At 39.7% G+C, this 18742-nt stretch overlaps 1 protein-coding gene across 1 annotated transcript in view; it reads left to right on the top strand.

The window, feature by feature from the left end:
• Positions 1–3799: 3799 nt before the first annotated feature.
• Positions 3800–18742, top strand: part of UBE2G1 (ubiquitin conjugating enzyme E2 G1) — a 90548-nt gene continuing 75605 nt past the window's right edge. Inside the window, exon 1 of the mRNA XM_081161277.1 lies at positions 3800–4196. Coding sequence (XP_081017403.1) covers positions 4151–4196 — 46 coding nt within the window. The 5' untranslated portion in view covers positions 3800–4150. The remainder of the gene's footprint in view (positions 4197–18742) is intronic.

The following is an 18742-nucleotide window of genomic DNA, read 5'->3' as shown; positions in this document are numbered from 1 at the left end:
CGGGCTGCAGCCAATCAATGATTCTCATCATTGATGTTTCTACCTCTCTCTCTCCCTCTCCTTTCCTGTCTCTGAAATCAATAAAGATATATTAAAAAAAAAAAAATTAAAAAGCCCGGCCAGGAGTGGCTCAGTGGTTGAGCGTCGACCTACGATCCAGGTGATTGGGGTTCGATTCCTGGTCAGGGCACATGCCCGGGTTGCGGGCTCGATCAATGACTCTCTCATCATTGATGTTTCTATCTCTCTCTCCCTTTCCTTCCCTCTCTCTGAAATCAATAAAGATATATTTAAAAAAATAATAAAATAAAAAAAATTACAGAGTTAGACAGTTGGGTGTGCAGATATGAACCTCCAGTGAAAGATCTGAGCTGAAGATAAAGATTTGGGAAAAAGAAATAAATCTTAATAAACAATAGAAGGGAACTTCCTTAACTTATTAAAAGGATCTATAAAAAACCTATAGCGTGAGACTTAATAGTAAAACATTAGAACAGTTCCTTTAAGAATAGAACAAGGCTGCCCACTACTACATTTCCTATGCAAGTCTTCTGGAGATCCTAGCTAGCATAGTACGGAAAAAAGAGAAATAGTGATTAAAAAATAATAATAAAATAAATTTGAATATATATTGTTTATGTAGAAAATGAAAATCTATACAAAAATGGTTAATTTAGAGTTTAGTGAGTTTGCTTGTTAACATACAAAAATAAATTGTTTAAAAAAATTTTGTTACTATGCCAGGAAAATGCAGACTATCTCATTATTCTAAAGTTATCTCTATACGTATGTAAATAAAACAACCATTGTATCATCACAAAGCTCACTGTGAGCACAGTGAATTGAAAAAAGAAAACATCCCATAGACTATTAAGGCATGTTATTGAGATACTTTAAAATACCAGACAAAGCAAGAAAATCCTAAGAAAATCCAGGAAGGAAAAATACAAAAACAGGTTACCTACGATAGAACAAGAATCAACAGCAGCACTGGTTGCTAGAAGACAATGGACCAATGATTTCATATTTAAAAAAAAAAAATTATTCGATTTTAAACATAAAATTCTATACCCAGCTAAAGTGGCATTAAATTATAGATGTTTAAAATTTTGTTATTTTTGGATATATAAGAACTTGGAAAATCTGTCTCATATATATATATTCTCATCAGTTATCTGATAATATGCTCCACTAAAAGAAGGGAATAAACATAAAAGAATTATACTTGAGATCCAGGATGCAGTAGGCTCAGCCCAGTAGAGCAGCCAGGGGAAATCTTAGGAAGACTTCTATATAGCAGGCATGGCCCAAAGCAACCAGCTCAGATCAGAGGCATAAAAGAGAGGCTTCTAGCAGGGAGATTTCCAAGAAAAAGAACTTGATAGAATATAATAGCAACTGGATGGGATAGGGAAGGGAAGGATATTAATTATAATTAAAATACTGAAAGAAAAACAAGTATAATTAGAAACTCTAGCCCCTCCCATAAAAATATATGTGTGAGAAATATAATTATAATTTGTTATAGTATTTGGCTCTCCTATTCAACATTTTTTATTTTATTATTTTATTATTTTGTTAATCCTCACCGGAGGATATTTTTTTCCATTGATTTTTTTACAGAGAGTGGAAGGGAGGGGGGGCAGAAAGAGAGAGAGAGAGAGAGGGGGGAAGGGATGTGGGAAAGAGAGAGAAACACTAATGTGAGAGAGACACACTGATTGGTTGCCTCCCGCACCCACCCCAGCTGGGGCCAGGGAACAAACCTGAAACCCAGGTATGTGCCCTTGACTGGGAATCGAGCCCAAGACCCTTTGGTCTGCAAGTGACACTCTAACCACTGAGCCAAACCAGCAAGGGCTCAACATTTTCAAAGTCACATAGTATAAAAACTATTTATTGATATAACTAAATATGATGATTTAATGTAGGAGAATAAAAGATGAAAGGTAGCACGAGACAGTAAAATTCTTATTAGTTACAGCAAGAATAAATATATAAGGTTTAAAATGGATAAATCAAGAAAAAGCATTATACGTTTGTCATTTAGACTAATAGAGGTAACCAGCAGAAGAAACCTCTAAGAGTTAAAAGGGATTGGCTCTGGCAAGCAGGATTTAGGAATGGGGAAGGGGTGTGACAAAACTTGTTTGTTTTTTGCTATAAGCCTTAAGATATATTCTGGATACCTGGGATGGACTGACAAAGTCAGAGGGGAGGGGGATGGGGGGAAAATGGATGAAAGAAGGTGAAGAGATTAGCCAAAGAACACATATGCATGGCTGAGGGTGGGGGTGAAGGGGTTGGTTGGAGGTGGGTAAAGGGAGGGGGAATGAGGGACATCTGTAATAGTGTCAACAATAAAATAAAAACAATGTTATACCACTATATACCTATTAGGCAAAAATAAGATACATTATGAACTATGTATTTACTACTTTGATAAAAACTTAAAAACTTAAAAAGAAAGATTTTTGTCCAGAAAGGAGTGTTACTGGAAATTGATTTTTTAATGGTAAAAGCTAAGGAAGCTTCAGAGGTCCTGGGAGCGCTGCGATTTGTTCTAGGGGAGAGAACAAGCCAGGTTGCAATCAGCAGCATTTTGGATAACCTGCCTAAAATGATTTCAGAGAAAGGGACGGATTCCTGAAGCCTTCAGTTATTTGTGATGCTTTTCTGAATGACGTTTATTTATTCTAAATAAAGTCATTTTTGAACCTTATTAAAAAAATTTTCCCCCCTTAAAATCAGTCCTTCAAGTTCAGTAAACTTTAGGCCCTATAAAACCCTGTCCCTGAGGGTTGTGGTCTCCAAAGGAGTTCGGGTTCATTCATCATGTTTATTTGTTCCTTTTAATTCTTGTTCTAGAGAGAGAGAGTGAGGACAGTCACCCCCCCCCCCCCAGTAATTTTTATTAGAATTGTAATGGAATCTGCTCCTTCTTTGGCTGTTTACCTTACCGGGAACTCACAGAGACTTTGAGCCCTTTGATGGTAGAGACAGAGCTGTAATTCTGTTTCTATAGTACAGGTACAAAGTTAATACAGGTTTTATAAATATTTGTTGAAGAAACAGATAAATTTCAGTGCCAGGAGGTATTACTCTTCTTTCTGCTCCATCTCTGCATGGAGACTGTTTTTTTTTGCAAAGCAGAAGGCAGAGGGAATGAGCAGGTAGAGCGAAGTTGCTTTTTCCAAACCCCAGATCCCACACCTTGATTTTACAGAGCAGATGCCTTTGAGAGATGCACATTTTGAATATATATATCACATTTTGCTCATGAGAGATGCACATTTTGAATATATATATCACATTTTGCTCATGTCAACCCCTTACTCATATAGATTATTTTTAATGATGTTTAAACATTTTGTGCTATGAGATGCAAAACATTTTGCTTATTTCAAGAATCTTTTCGCGCATTCTTTCTGTGAATTATCAACATGTTAAGTCTATTTGGGGGGGTCTGCGTCAAATGGGGCACACCAGTACTAAATTAGGCTTCAACAGTGATTAACTCGCACATCACGTGTGGCGTGAAACGACTGCTGGACATACCAACCACTTCCTTTGGTCCCTTCGCACCCACAGCACCTGCTTCAACCACAAGCTGTCTTGACCCACCGTGACCTCTTTGTCATGGCGTCCGTGGGGCGTCTACCGCCTGAGGCCTTGGCACTCAGCCGGGCGTCGACCTTCCCAAGATGGCGGCGACCGGGGGGCGGGGCCCCGTCGGCAGAGGCGGGGCGGGGAGGCAGAGGGGTAGGGCTTGCGGGCTGGCTGATCAAGAAGTAGACAACCCCAGCGCGCCTGCGCGGAGCGGCCCTGCGCGCAGCGAGGCTGTAGCGGGGGAAGGCACCAGTGGGGCGACGGGCGGGCTGAAGGAGGGACGCGGGCGAGCGAAATCCCAGTGCGCGCCGCGGCCTGGGTACCCTCCCCTTCCGGGCGTGAGGCTGTGCGGAGAACTGAACCAAGCGCACTCGCACCGGCAGCGAGGCGCCGCTACCGCCGCCCAGTCCGGCCTCCCTTGGCTTCGGCGCTCCCGTCGTGGGGGCCCGGTTTCCTCAGCACCCCCGGCTTCAGCAGCCTCCAGAGCCTGTCCTCGGCCCTTCGAAAGCCCCGGCGCCAGCCCGGGCCCTTGGCGGGGAGGATGACGGAGCTGCAGTCGGCACTACTACTGCGAAGACAGCTGGCAGGTGAGCGAGCGGGCCGGCGGCGGGGCACCGGGCCGCGAGATCGCGGCGAGCCGCTGCGGCTTACCTCCTCCTCTCCCCCGGGCCGGCGGTCGGGCGGCCGAGGGGGAGCGGCAGCGGCCGGCAAGGCCGGGTGCGGGCTCGCGAGGGTGGGGAGCCCGAGGCGCGGGTCCTGGCCCTGCCCAGCACTTCTTCCCGGGCTGTCGGAGGGCATTGGGGGCGGGGACGCGCCCCAGCCTCATCACTCGGACGGGGCCTGGCGCCCTGTGGAAAGGCGGGGAGGCTGCCCCCTCCCCCACTGCTGGGTGGGACGTTGCGGGGGAGGGGCTGTGGATCCCTGGCCCGGACGGACCCTCCCAGGAGGGGCGGGTCCCGGGCTCAGGTGCGGCCCAGGCCGCCGGACCCTTGGGGGCCGAAAGGAGCGACTGGGCCCGCCCAGCTGCGAGTCCCCGGCTGGGGTGCCTGAGCTGCGGGCGGGCAGTGGGTGGCGAGAGTAGGCAAAGAAACTGGCCCCCTGGCCGGATAGGTGAGGCGCGCAAAACTTCTGCCCGGGCAGCGCCGCGTCCGCGGAGTTGCGGGAGACAACAAAGCGCCGGCCTCCGTGGCCTCATCGCTGGCGCGCGGGGGGTCTGAGAACCTGGCGGCGTGCGGGACGCCGCCTCGCCTGCCTCTGCCTGGCACGGGCTCCGGCTGCGCCGCCGGGCTGGGGGAGGGTAGGAGCTGGCCCGGCGGCGAGCCGCTCGCTGGCCGGCTCGGGGCTTTGTGCTCGGAGCGATTCTGGCTCTGGCGCAGGCCTGCAGAACCACGGGGCTGCGGCCCGCGGGCTCTAGCTTGGGGCGGCGGCCGGGTCTGCCTCCACGGAGGTGCCTGCGTCCCCCCTCCCCCATTGTCCCGGCCTCCGGCCGTTTGCGGCTTCCAGGTTGACTTTTTAGGGGGTTGGCTCCTACTCTGCTAGGACCGTAGGAGCGGAGCATGCGCACTGGAGGCGTACGTGTGCGGAGTGTAAGGGGGGAGGCGGGCTGGTGGCTTCACAATGCCGCCCCACGTGCTGCCAGATTTAAAGAGAAATGAACCAGCAGTTACTCCTGCTGTCCAGCGCCCAGCGTGTGTCCTTTTCCGTTCGGGCGATTTTTCACCTCCCCACTGTACAGCCAGCAGTCCCTAGCCCCCGGCAGAAGCCAAAGACTGACTGGAATGAAGAAATCTGTTTTTGAATTAGATTTGAGAATTTGAGGTGTTAGTTAAATCACCTTTATGGCTTCTTAGGGAAAGGTTGTCAGACGCTGTTACAGATTGTATAATTAGGTTTATTATTAGACCATGAGCAAGCAGGTTTGGACAAGTATTAAAGTTCTAGATGCTCAGGGGGAGTGGCTTGAAGTGAATGGAGAAGTTGTAGTGATACTTATATCCATCACGAAAAATGTATTGGAAAAGTAGCGAAAGAATAATAACCTTACTGCATCTTATATTTTCAAACACCTTTTCTGTGTAATTTTTTTGTTTTGTTTTGTACAAAGGAATTAAGATGTTTGTCTCCCTAAGAATTCTTTAATCAGAGTAAGTTTTTATGTAGTAAACTATTAAAATGAAAATACTAAATTTGTATTAAAATAGCTCACAACTCATATAGTGAGAAAGATACACATTTTAAGAGGTGTAAAAGAGTTACACAGTTACTGAGAAAGTAAAGTATGACTAATAGTGTTAGTGGTAGCAATATTTCAAATCATTTCCTACCCACTTATGAACTAGCTCTAAATTTTGATAGCCACTTGCTTCAGTTTTACACTCTTTTTTGACAAGATTAATCCCACATATTGATAAAACATTTCCCAAAGGTCTTTATTAATGGTTGACATTTTGGTAAGGCACACTAAAATATGCTTTAAGATCAGAGGAGAGGATGATTTAGTTTGTAATTTTTCAAGCCTCGTTATGAAATTACTTAGATGCTTTTCTTGCCTTCTTGGTCAGAAACAATGGACTGTTCTTAATTTCTTAAATTTTCGAGGGATTTTAATTAACATGCTCAAAATGTACAAAATAGAGGCCAAGGCAGTGCATTAAGTGAAATGTAAAAATATCAAGTTTATTGGAATGACTGGATAACTACATACTAAAATAAAGGTCCTGTTGTATTTTAGTAGTACATTGTTTGAGTTTTGTGGTTCTTCAGATATCATTTAAAAACAGGAAAGAATGGTAATCTGTAATCTCTTGAAATCCTTTAGAGTGCACTTTTGGAAGGCATTATAGTAAGTGCTTTAGAAATCTTGAAATGTATTGAATTTAGTAGACATACAAACCTGTAAGCCATTCTAGCTGCTAGAATTTCAGAGACTTAGGGCAGTGGCCAACAATGGTTACATTTATTGAGTTCCTAGTCTGCTAGTCCTTAGATTTTACTTCATTACTTGAGGGGAGAATTTATTGTGTGTGTTTGTTTTGTAGGTAACTGAAATGAAGAACCTGGTTACTTTAAGAGTTGAACAGAATGATTCCTTGGGTTGCAGAGTTTCTCACCTCAGCTCTACTGACTTTTTGGGTGGATTATTGTTGTGTGGTCCTATCCTGTGCATAATAGAATGTTTAGCAGCATTCTTGGCCTCTATCAGATGCCAAGTAGTACACCCCCTCAGTTGTGACAGCCAACAGTATCTCTGTTGCCAGATGTCCCTGAGGGGACAGAATCATCCCAGGTTGAAAAATCACTGGTTTAAGGTGTTTTAGTTGAGACCATCCAGCTATTGTAAAGGAAGTAAGAACACCTAACAGATTCCTGAAATCAGATAGGTTGTGTATTTCTTTGTGGATATTATTAGACTATGACTTTATTCCTTTGTGAATTCAGCAATGGCAGTTTCACTTTCGCACTGCATTATGCTAAACACGAAGAAATCCCATAGTACAAGAGATAAATGTAAACATTTAAAAAAATAAGTTATAAGCACTGGATAAAAATACAAAGAGTACAAGAAGGTGTAGTTTTTCCACCCTGACCTTCAGTTCTTTGCTTGGAAGTGACTGTCATAGATAAATTTCTTGTGTGCCTTTTCAGAGATTATTTGATATATGTTTATATGGGCTAACGTTTACTGAGGACTAACAGGTACCAGGCACTGAGTGCTTTATGTATAAGTTTAATCTTCCCAATAAGCAGTAGAGGCTTAGAGAGGTTAAATAACTTGCCCAAGGTTACACAGGTAGTAAGTGATGCTTCTAGATTGATATTCAGGACCTTCTTATTTGAGAGACTTTGTTGTTTTTAATTGGCAACATTGCCTCCCAGGGAACAATAATTAACACAATCATGAAATAGGGTTTTATAAATTTAAATATTCAAAGTTAATATATCCAGTAACTCCTAAAATGATTGAGAAAACATTCTCATCTTAATAAAATTTATTGCATTGAAATAATATGCATTAAAATCTAAGTGATATTCTTAAGGTAATCATAAAAAGATATTTTGGCACTTGTTAACTTCAAGACCAACATTCTGCAGAGTCAAGGAAAGTATCTTTGAATTTAATGTCAAAGACTGAAAGTAGCACTAAGCTTTTTGGTGTTGACAGTTAACTCTGAGGCAAAAAAATTAGGACTGATTGGACGTATTTCCTACTCTTAACCATACTAAATTTTACTATATGACAAGTATTTATAAGGAATAAGAGGAAGTTTTTGGGGTTTCTTTAAAAGATCACTTGAGCTTTTTTTTTTAACATTGATAACATTGTTTTTTAGTAGTTCTCACAGGCACCTGACATTCCACAACTAGAAAGAAGAATCTCTTTTTGCAGTACAATGAAATAATTGAGCTTCTTTTACTTAGAAATTTTGATTACATTTCTTAATACTCTAGAAAATTCCCAAATTTTTGTCTCCTTGTCTGCCCATGTAAGTAGGTTGTTGTGATGAGTGAGTTACGTGTATTTTTCAGCCATAATGTACAATAAAATCACTTGGGAGTTTGTTAAAAATACAGATTCCTGACCTTATTCCCCACAGTCTATATGTCTTGATGGGGGCCTAAGAAAACCTAGTTTTTCTAGCAGTTCTTTGGGTGACTGTGAAGCAGGTGTTCTGAGCTACACTGCAGTAATAGGTGCCCTAAGCTATTCCCCCCAATCAGGCCCACATGCCGGTAGCCCAGTTCCTAGTGTTTGTGATGTGCTGTGTTTCATTAGCAGTCCTGGTGTTCATAGGATATTGAAAGAATACTCTTAAAAGAAGGAGTAAGAATGATTTAATATTTTTTATTGGCCTTTCTGGAATATATTGACACTCTGACATAATTCCCTTAACAATCTTAAACAAGCAGAAATAGGGTAATTGATTATTGACAGGGACATAATTGATTATTAATAGGGACACTCTAGTGGTAGAAGACTCTGAGTGATGAGCTAAATATTAATAATCTTTTTTTAAGTTAAATTTTTTTAAATATATTTATTGATTTTAGAGAGAGAGGAAAAAAACATTGATTTGCTGTTCCACTTATTTTTGGATTCATTGGTTGATTCTTGTATGTGCCCTGACCGGGGATCGAACTCACAACCTTGGCATATGGGGACGACACTCTAGCCAACTGAACTACCTGGCCAGGGCTAAATATTAATAATGTTAATAATTGTTGACCCACATTTTGAGAAATGGAAGAAAAGTCTAAAAGTAAATTTATATTGCCTGGCTTGCATGGCTCAGTGGTTGAGCATCAACCTATGAACCAGGAGGTTGCTGTTTGATTCTCCATCAGGGCCCAGGCCCAGGTTGCAGGCTCGATCCAGTCAATGACTCTCTCTCATCGTTGATGTTTCTATCTCTCTGTCCTTCTCCCTTCCTCTCTCTGAAATTAAAAACATTTTAAAAATATAAATAAATAAAAGTAAATTTACCTTGCATCAAACTACTAATTAACAGTTTGGGAATTTTTATATCCAGAAATCATTACAGTTACAGAAAGAATGCAGCTGCTACATATTGTACTGAATACACTGTCAGAAAAAATACATAGATGAGACACTGTGGTTAAGGGAGGGGTGTAGGACGATGTACAGTCTTTGTAGTGGAGGGAGCATCAAAGAATTATGCATCTGCCCTGGCTGGTGTGGATCAGTGGTTAGAGTGTCGGCCCATGCACCATAGGGTCTCAGGTTTGATTCTGGTCAAGGGAACGTACCTGGGTTGCAGGTTTAATCCCTGGCCTTGGTTGGGATGCATGTGGGAGGCAACTGATCGATGTATCTCTCTCACATCAATGTTTCTCTTTTTCTCCCCCTTCCCCACACCCTTCCACTCTCTAAAAATCAATGGAAAAAATATCCTTGGGTGAGGATTAACAACAACATAAAAAAAATTATGCATCTGATATGTTGTGTTACAGAATCTAAAAGAGTCTTATTTTTGTAATATAAACACATATCAAATTACGTTGTACACCTTAAATGTACACAATGTTGTTATATGCCAATTATATCTCAATAAAGCTGGAAAAAAGTCTTGATTTCTTAACGAATAAGTGAATTTTCTTAACATTAGGGAGTAAATGATTTTTAAGTTATAATTTTTGTTATTCAGTAAATATTTTTGAAATACAATGAAACGTAGTTTTTTATAAATAATAGTTTAATTTTCTGTAAACTACTTCTGGCTAAAACATACTTTCTACATTAGTCTTTTAAAAAATTTTATTATTGTTTTATTTTTATTGATTTAAGAGAGGAAGGGAGAGGGAGAGAGATAGAAACATCAATGATGAGAGAGTCATTGATCGGCTGCTTCCTGCATGCCCCCTACTGAGGATTGAGCCCGAAACCCAGACATGTGCCCTGACTGGGAATCGAACCAAGATCTCCTGGATCATAGATTGATGCTTAACCTTTGAGTCACGCCTCAAAGGTTACATTAGTCTTTTTAAAAAATAATATGTTTTTATTGGTTTTTAGGGGGAGAGAGAGAAAGAGAGAGAGAGAAAACATCCATTCGAGAGAGAGACATTGATCAGTTGCCTCCCATATGCACCCTGACTCCTGACTGGGATTCAGCCTGAAACCTGGGCATGTGCCCTGACTGGGAATCAAACCAGTGACCTTTCGATGCACAGGAAAATGCTCAACCAACTGAGCCACACTGGCCAGGGCCTAGTCTTTTATAATGGATGAGCTCACTTTGTAGACCTGGTCTGGTAGCTCAGTTGGTTAGAGTACTATATTGCCAAGGTTTCAAGTTCAGTCCCTGGTCAGGGCACATACAAGAATCAGTTGATGAATGCATAAATAAGCAAAGCAACACATCAGTGTCTGTCTGTCTCTCCCTCCCTCCCCCTCTCTTATCCTCTCCCTCTCTCCTCCATTTCCTCTCTCTAAAAATCAAGAAAAAACTCCCCAAATATAATGGATGACCTGTTTCTAAAATGCTGCTGAATATATTAAAATGTTGAAGTAAACTGTATAATTGGTAGGTTTTAGTATATTAGTATAATCTGTATTTTCTGCAAAATGGTACCAAGTGTATAGCTCCTTTTAAAAAAATATATCTTTATTGATTTCAGAGAGAGGAAGGGAGAGAGAGCGATAGAAACACCAATGATGAGAGTCATTGATCGGCTGCCTCCTGCATGCCCCCCGACTGGGGATTGAGCCCACAACCTGGGCATATGCCCTGATTGGGAATCGAACCTCAATCTCCTGGATCCTAGGTTCATGCTCAACCGCTGAGCCACGTCCAGCTGGGCCCAAGTGTATAGTTTTATATATTTGGTGATAGTCTGCAAAAATTGTAAAATTAGATGTCTTGATCATGAATAGAGTAATATTTAGTGTGGAAACTGAAAATACATTCATTATCACTATATTTTTGTTGCTTGTGACTTCTTTGTCTCAGGTGAAGAGTGTGTGTTTGCATTAAGATGAGTTTCAGTCCTTGGGTTATTTGGTCTTGGGTCCTTTGGTGCAAGTTTTTTTTTTTTTTGAGGGGGGTACACTAATTTATGGTAAACTGGTGTGGATGTACTCTTGCTTCAGTTAAATAAAATACTAAGTGTTCTTCTGTTTTAATGGGCTCCGTTCAGTTTTGGATATGATGAATCAAGATGTCAGTGCTCTTCAGAGTATTAGACTATATACTGTATTTTTAGTTTTTAAAAAAATTTATATTGATTTTAGAGAGAAAGACACATTGACATGTTCCACTTATTTATGCATTCTTTGGTTGATTCTTGTATGTGCTCTGACTGGGGATTGAACCTGCACCCTTGGGAATCAGGATTACTCTCTAACCAACTGAGCTACTGGGGGCAGGGCCTTAGATTATATACTTTAAAAAAAACTTTGCATTTATCAGTGTAGAGAAAACAGTAATTAGAATTACTTGGCATGACAAACAGAAATCTAAAGTTTACAGATTTAAAACAAATAGGTGTTTCTGGAAGGAATCTTACCTTGATGACTTCCAATAACGTAGTCTGAAGTCAACTTTCAAGGGATGGCATTAATTTGTAATTAAAAAGAAAATTTATAAGGGACCTAAGCGTACTCACTTCATGAATATATAAACTTATTACTTGGCTGGTGTGGCTCAGTTGGTTGGGCATTGTCCCATGCACTGAAAGGTTGACAGGTCCATTCCAGTTAGGGCACACCCCTGGGTTGCCAGCTTGATCCCTGGTAGGGGGCGTGCAGGAGGCAGCCAATCAGTGCTTTCCTGTCACACTGATTTTTTTTTCTCCCTCCCTCTCTAAAAATCAATTTAAAAAAAGGGAGGGAAAAAGGGAGGAGGGCGGAAAGGAAATTTAAATCATTGAATGCCTTTCACATACACTTCATGATCCTAGGACTTTTCATATTGTCACATTTAGTTCCCACATCAAATCTTTGAAGTAAATATTGATACCTTTTGAGATAAAGAAATTGAGGTTTATATTATATCTGGTAATTTCCCTAAGGTAACCCTGTTGGAGCTGGCCAGCAGAAATAGGTCTGACTGTTGATGAAACCTGAGTCCTTTCATCAGGAGTGGTTTCTTTAACATTTTTTGGGGGGGGTAGGGGGAGTCTTAAACTTCTTGGAGAACCCAGTAAGAATTAAAGACTTTCTCCTGAGTAAAGTGGACACACACAGTTTGGGGTTTAATTTCAGAGGGTTTTCTGATATTTTGAGTGAAGCTCATTTATGTACATATAATGCTCTTACATGATTCATTCAGCAGATTTGATGTCTGTTTTGCATGTTATAGGGATTCCAAATGAGCAAGTTACTGTTTTTGTATTCCAGGAATTTGTAATCTGCAGAAAACCTCATAAGAGCTGCTTTAAAATTTTAGAGAAAGCCAGGGAAAGCTTGCTTCTAACTGGTTCATGGAGGGCTTTGAGGAGTTGGTGGCATTTGTGTTTGACAAAGGAATATGTAAACTTTGATTGCATAGAAGTAGGAAAGTGTTTAAGGCTGAGGAAAAGAACAAGCAAGATAGGCGGCTTATGTTGAAAGTAATTCAATGTGGTTAGAGTATATGATAAACCAAACTAGTGGGAAAGTAATATTTGGAAAGGCTAGTCTTTGTGTAAGACCTTAAAAATGTTAAAGTACAGAATTCTACTTGAGGAGGAGGAAGTGATGTGATCAAAGTGCATTTGACCAGTACTTCTCAAATTATCTGTGGTGAAAGACTAGTTTTTAAAAAATTTCCAATTCAGCCCGGCCGGCGTGGCTCAGCGGCTGAGCATTGACCTATAATCCAGGCAATAGTGGTTCGATTCCTGGTCAGGGCACAAGCCGGGTTACTGGCTTGATCCCCAGCAGGGGGCGTGCAGGAAGCAGCCTATCAATGACTCTCATCATTGATGTTTCTATCTCTTTCTGAAATCAATAAAGATATTTTTTAAAAATTTCCCATTCATTATGTAGTAATATCTTGAAAACCAATAAAAATGAATTATTAGAAAATTAAATAAAAAAGACCTAAATTTGAATTCATACTTTATAATATTAGGTTCCTCATTTAAAATGACTTTCAAATTGCTGTGTGAGTTTCAAATGTTTACTTCAGCTTGCTGTGTCATGGACCAGTAACAATTGGGTGGATTGGCACCAATTCATGGAGCACACTTTGAGTAGTGCTGCTTTGGACAGGGCGGAGTATGACATGTAGATGACATTCTCTTCATGAGGGCAGAGATTTTTGTTTTTGCCTATTTACTGACATATCACAGATGCTTCGTAGATGTTCTTGAACCTTTTACATGTCAGTTCCATCCCCCCGCCCCCATTTACTTGTTTAAAGTATCGCTTTGGCCAGTGAAAATTGTTAGAACACCTATAGTGTCTCAGTGAGGTCTTTTTCTCTCAAAGCAGTTTATCTACTTTATCTACTATGGCTGTCATTTTTCTAACTCTTCATAATTTATAGATCACCACAAAATTAAAGGATTTCCCCCTACTTTTTTAGCCTTCCCTACCATCTTCAAAGTTTCTCTCTGGCCCTGTACCTTAGCTGCCTTAAGCTTCCTACCCAGGTGGCTGACCACATTTTCCAGAAGAGGAAACTGAGTTTGGCTTATTCACAATAGCAGAACCAAAACAACTAGATCTCATTAATCTGAACCTTTCCTTTAACAGTATTTAAATTAGGTTTACATAGAGATATATAAAAATGTGTTGATCCCATTGTCCCTTTCCTACTTAGGTCATAGGGTGTCTGTGGGGTCAGATGTTCCTTTGATTGTCTTACTTTTTTGAGGATGAGTCAGATGTATTTAAAATAAATGTCAGGTAACCTAAGTCAAGATATTCTGGAGGAAAATGACAAATGTGTTTTAAAATATCTCTAATTATAAATGCATGTTTATTATAGATTTGGAAAAGATAAAACATACATATGCTATAACATCAGTCATCCCTTTGCAGCCTCTGTTCACAGTTGATTGGTTTTCTTTTCATTGCATTATTTTGCCTTTTCAGTAAACAAATTCTGAAAGGAAGAACCTTTAGTTTTAAGGATTTTAGTGAAGATCATACTCTCTGAAGTTTAGTTCATTAAAGTTCTTTTACATATGTGATTCTCTTAAAGCAACCTAATACTAGATCAAGAAGTTACTTCTCCAAATTTACTTAGCAAGAAAATGGCAAAATTAGATTTCAAACTCAGGTCACCTTATTACCAAGACTGCTTTTTATACATTAGCACATGTTCGTTAAACTCTCAGAAATCTGTGATTTTTGTAAGGGGAACTACTGTTGCTCGTGGCCTCACCTGATATTTTGAGCTTGTTTCTTGTCTTCTATGCTGTAGGATTCTAAGACTAAAACATCTATTTCAAGGCTTATGTAGAGAGAAGTGTTACTCTGAGACTTTCCTTAATACTCTTTTACTGTAGGTAAATAGAGAATAATATTTATTTTTTGTATTTAATAGTACATAGATGGTCAATATTGTCATCATTAGACCTCTAGGACTTTAGGCTGTGCTAACTTCTTTTTTCAAGCTGCTGTGAACATCTATGGTGTGGTAGTTCCCCAGGGAAATACTGTATTTTTGATGTCTTCTCTGGTTGTTTTTACATCTCTCCCTTAGGATTATACCTTTGCTGCTGCTTCTGCCCTTAGTATTTGCTTGGTGGTAATAGAACAAAACTGCCATTATCCAGCTTGGTTTATATTTAATTCTTGCAGGTGCAGCAGTGACTTGGGTGAGGGTACTGTGCTTCCTGTTGTTCTCTTCAGGGTCTAAGGTATATGGTATGGCTGTTGGGGAAGCAGTATCACTGTGATAGGCTTTTTAAAACAAACTTTCAATTTTAGAAGTTTTCGATTTCAGAAAAATTACAAAGATAATATAGAGAGTTCCTTTATACCTTGCATCCAGCTTTTCCTATTAATATCTTACAGTAGTATGGTATATTTATCACAATTAATGAACCAGTATTGATACATTATTAACTAAAACCCATCCTTATTCAGATTTCCATAGTTTTTTACCTTATGTCTGTTTTTCTGTTCCAGGAGCAGGAGCCTATACAGGATCCCACATTGCATTTAAGTTGTCATGTCTTTTTAGTCTCTTCTGTAAGAGCTTCAGTTTCCTTAATTTTTATGTCTTTTATAGTTTTGAGGAATACTGGTCAGGTATTTTGTAGACTATCCCTCAAATTGGATTTGTCAAATGTTTTTCTCATGATTACAGTAGGTTTATGGGTTTTCAGAAAGGATACCATGAAGGTAAAGTACCCTTCTTATCATATATTGGTGGTATATAATAACCACAGGACAACACCGATGTATCTTGATCACTTGGTTAAGGCAGTGTTGGTCAGGTTTTTCTACCAATAGTAAAGTTACTATTTTTTTCTTTTACTAAGTTCAGCCCACACTTATGTGGGAAGGGGAGATTAGGCCCTACCTCCTGGAGGGGAGAATATCTATTTATATTATTTGGAATTCTTCTGTAAGGAAGATGTGTCACTTTTCCCCCATTTATTTGTTAATTCAATCATCTATTCAGTGTGGAGTTGTGTATTTTATTTTATACTTTGGGTTAAAATTTTTATTAGGGTTCTTCAGAGAAACAGAACCAATAGGATGGATGGAGATACATATTTATGTCCCTCATGTTACTGATTTGGACTGGTAGGTTCAAAATCTTCAGGGTAGCCCTGCAGCCTGGAGACATAGGGCAGAGTTGATGTTGCAGTTCAACTCTGAAGGCAGTCAGCTGGCAGCACTTCCTCTTCAGGGGAGGCCAGTCCTTTTTAAAAATTAAGACCTTCAACTGATTGTATGAGGTCCACCCAAATTATAGAGGGTAGTCTGCACTCAGAGTCTATTGATTTAAATTGTAAACTCATCTAAAAAACACCTTTACAAAAATATCTGGGATAATGTTTTTAATTTTATTTATATTTAATACATATGTGTGTATACACACACACACATTCCTCACCGAGGACATACTTTTTATAAAGGAGAGGGAGAGAGAAAGAGGAACATTAATGTGAGAGTGAAACATCAGTCGGCTGCCTCCCGCACTTGCCCTGACCAGGGATCGAACCTGCCACCTTTCAGTGTATGGGATGACACTCCAACCAACTGAGCCATACTGGCCAGGGCCTGGGATAGTGTTTGACCGAATATCTGGGTACTGTGGCCTAGCCAAGTTGATGCATAACATATTTATTTTGTTTCTTATGCCATTTATATTGTTTCTAAATTGTTCCTGCTTTGGTCATTGAGAGTTCTTTGAGATTGGTTCCTATGTTCCTTTGACACTTTATTATTTTTTGGTGACTACAAGATATATGAGACCTATCTTGAGTTTTCTCTATTCGAGCCCTAGAATGAGCTATTTCTCCAAGAATGGTATCTAGAAACCAAGATCTGGGCATTGGGAGTGCTCATTGCTACGGGAGTGTCACTACTTTATAGGACAGAGGTTGACAGTGTGTATTTATACTAACCCAGGTATATACATATCTATGAAGTTTCTGTATATGCATCTGTATATACATTAAGCTACACCTAGGTTCATACTGGTGTTTCTGACTCTAATATTAAAGTACCAGAGTGTTTTTTCTAGCCTTCCCTTGTTTTTCTGAAACTTCCCTCTCTGACAGTGAGAAACTCATTTATTTAAAAGCAGTTTTAGAGTTGCTAACCCATACCCTCTGTAAAGCAAGTTTACAGCTAGAGAACTGTGTTCAGTGTGCGGTTCTTTTTGTCCTTTCTTCTCAGCCAAAACATTAGTTTCCAACATTACTTAGGTCAGCCCCCAAAACTCTTTCAGTGAAGTTATGTCATACATTTGTAATACAGTTAATTTGCCATTAGTCTTCATTCCACCCTCATTGATTATTAAAATTTATTTTGCATACATCATTGTTTATTCTTTGAGATATACATGGGTTTTAACAAAGGCATAAAGTCATGTACCCACCACTTCAGGGCCATACAGAATAGTTACCACACTCTAAAATTGCCTCTATGTGTCCCCTTTGTAGTCTGCCACCTCCCCGTCCACCAGTTTCTGGCATCCACTGATCAATTTTCTGTCCCTATAGTTTTGCCTTTTCTTTATGTCATATGTAGCTTTTAGGGTCTGGTTTCTTTCTCTTAGCAAAATGGATTTAAAATTGAACCATTTTGCTGCATGAATCAGTAGCCTGTTCCTTTTTATCACTGAATAGTATTCTGTTGTATACTTTCTACTGTGTATATTTCATTGTACCACAGTTTGCTTATCCATTTCCATGTGGAAGGATAACATAGTTAGCTTGCTTGTTACCAGTTTTTTAGTGATTATGAAAAAAGCTCCCATAAACATTTGGGTACAGGTTTTTGTGTGAACATAAGTTTTCAGTTCACATGGATAAGTACCTATGAGTACAATTGCTGGTTGTATGGTAAGACTGTTTAACTTTATATGAAACTGCCATCTTCCAAAGTGGCTGTACCAAACTTTTTATTGTATGGTACCATCTTAATGCATTTTTCTTCATCTTAGTTTACAGTTAATATAGTGTAGACATCTTCATGTATTGGTGTGTAGAGACTTATTTTGTTCTTTTCAAACACACAGTATTCCACTTGTATGGCTGAAACCACTTCACATTTTTTAAAAACATGTTTTTATTGATTTTAGAGAGAGAGGAAGGGAAAGGGAGAGAAAGAGAGAAATAATCAATGTGAAAGAGAAACATCGATCCGGGACCAAACCTGCCACCTGGGCATGTGCCCCGACCGGGAATCAAATCTGTGACCTCTTGGTGCATGGGATGACGCTCAGCCAACTGAGCCACACTGGCCAGGGCCACCGTTCACTTTTTTATTAAAACAATTCTTAAAGATATTGTGTATTCATGGTAAAAAAGAAAAGTTCTACAAAAAGAACATAATGAAAAGTAAGTCTCATCCTTTTCCATTCTCCCTCCAGAAGGGAATTTGTAGTTCATGTTTATGCTTTCCAATATAATTTATATGATGCCTCTTAGTTCATGACTTTATTTAACTTCTAACTATAAGAAATAAGAGCCCTGGCCAGGTAGCTCTGTTGGTTAGAGCATTGTCCCGATATGCCAAGGTTGCAGCTTCTTTCTTTGGTCAGGGCACAATCAACCAATGAGTGCATAAATAAGTGGAACAACAAATCAATGTTTCTCTAGCTCTCCCTTCCCCTCTCTCTAAAATCAATAAACTAACAAAAAGATGAAGAACTTAACACCACTTCCCTTTTCTAACTTTTATTATATATTTGTAACTCTTCTAATGGTTTTATTTATTACTATTAATAAAATGATTTAGCAATCTTATGTAGGAGTCCCGGCTATGAAAGGTAAAGAAATTAGTGCACTTATCCTTTGGTGATTCCCTCCCTTCTACAAATTTTGTTTTAACATTTATCTTCTTTTATAATTGAAATAGGTCTTCTGTATTTGTCTAATCTCAAAAAAGGAAAACCAGCAAACAGTATTTATATGATTATGTTAATATACTCATTATAATACCAAATAGTGATTTTGGAACTAAAAAGGAGCTATAATTCTCATCATTGAAATTTTGCCT

The sequence above is a fragment of the Miniopterus schreibersii genome (genome assembly GCF_964146895.1).
Source record: "Miniopterus schreibersii genome assembly, chromosome: 16".
NCBI lineage: Eukaryota > Metazoa > Chordata > Mammalia > Chiroptera > Miniopteridae > Miniopterus > Miniopterus schreibersii.
Note: the sequence above shows the minus strand (reverse complement) of the source record. Positions and strands in the feature narration are given on the sequence as shown.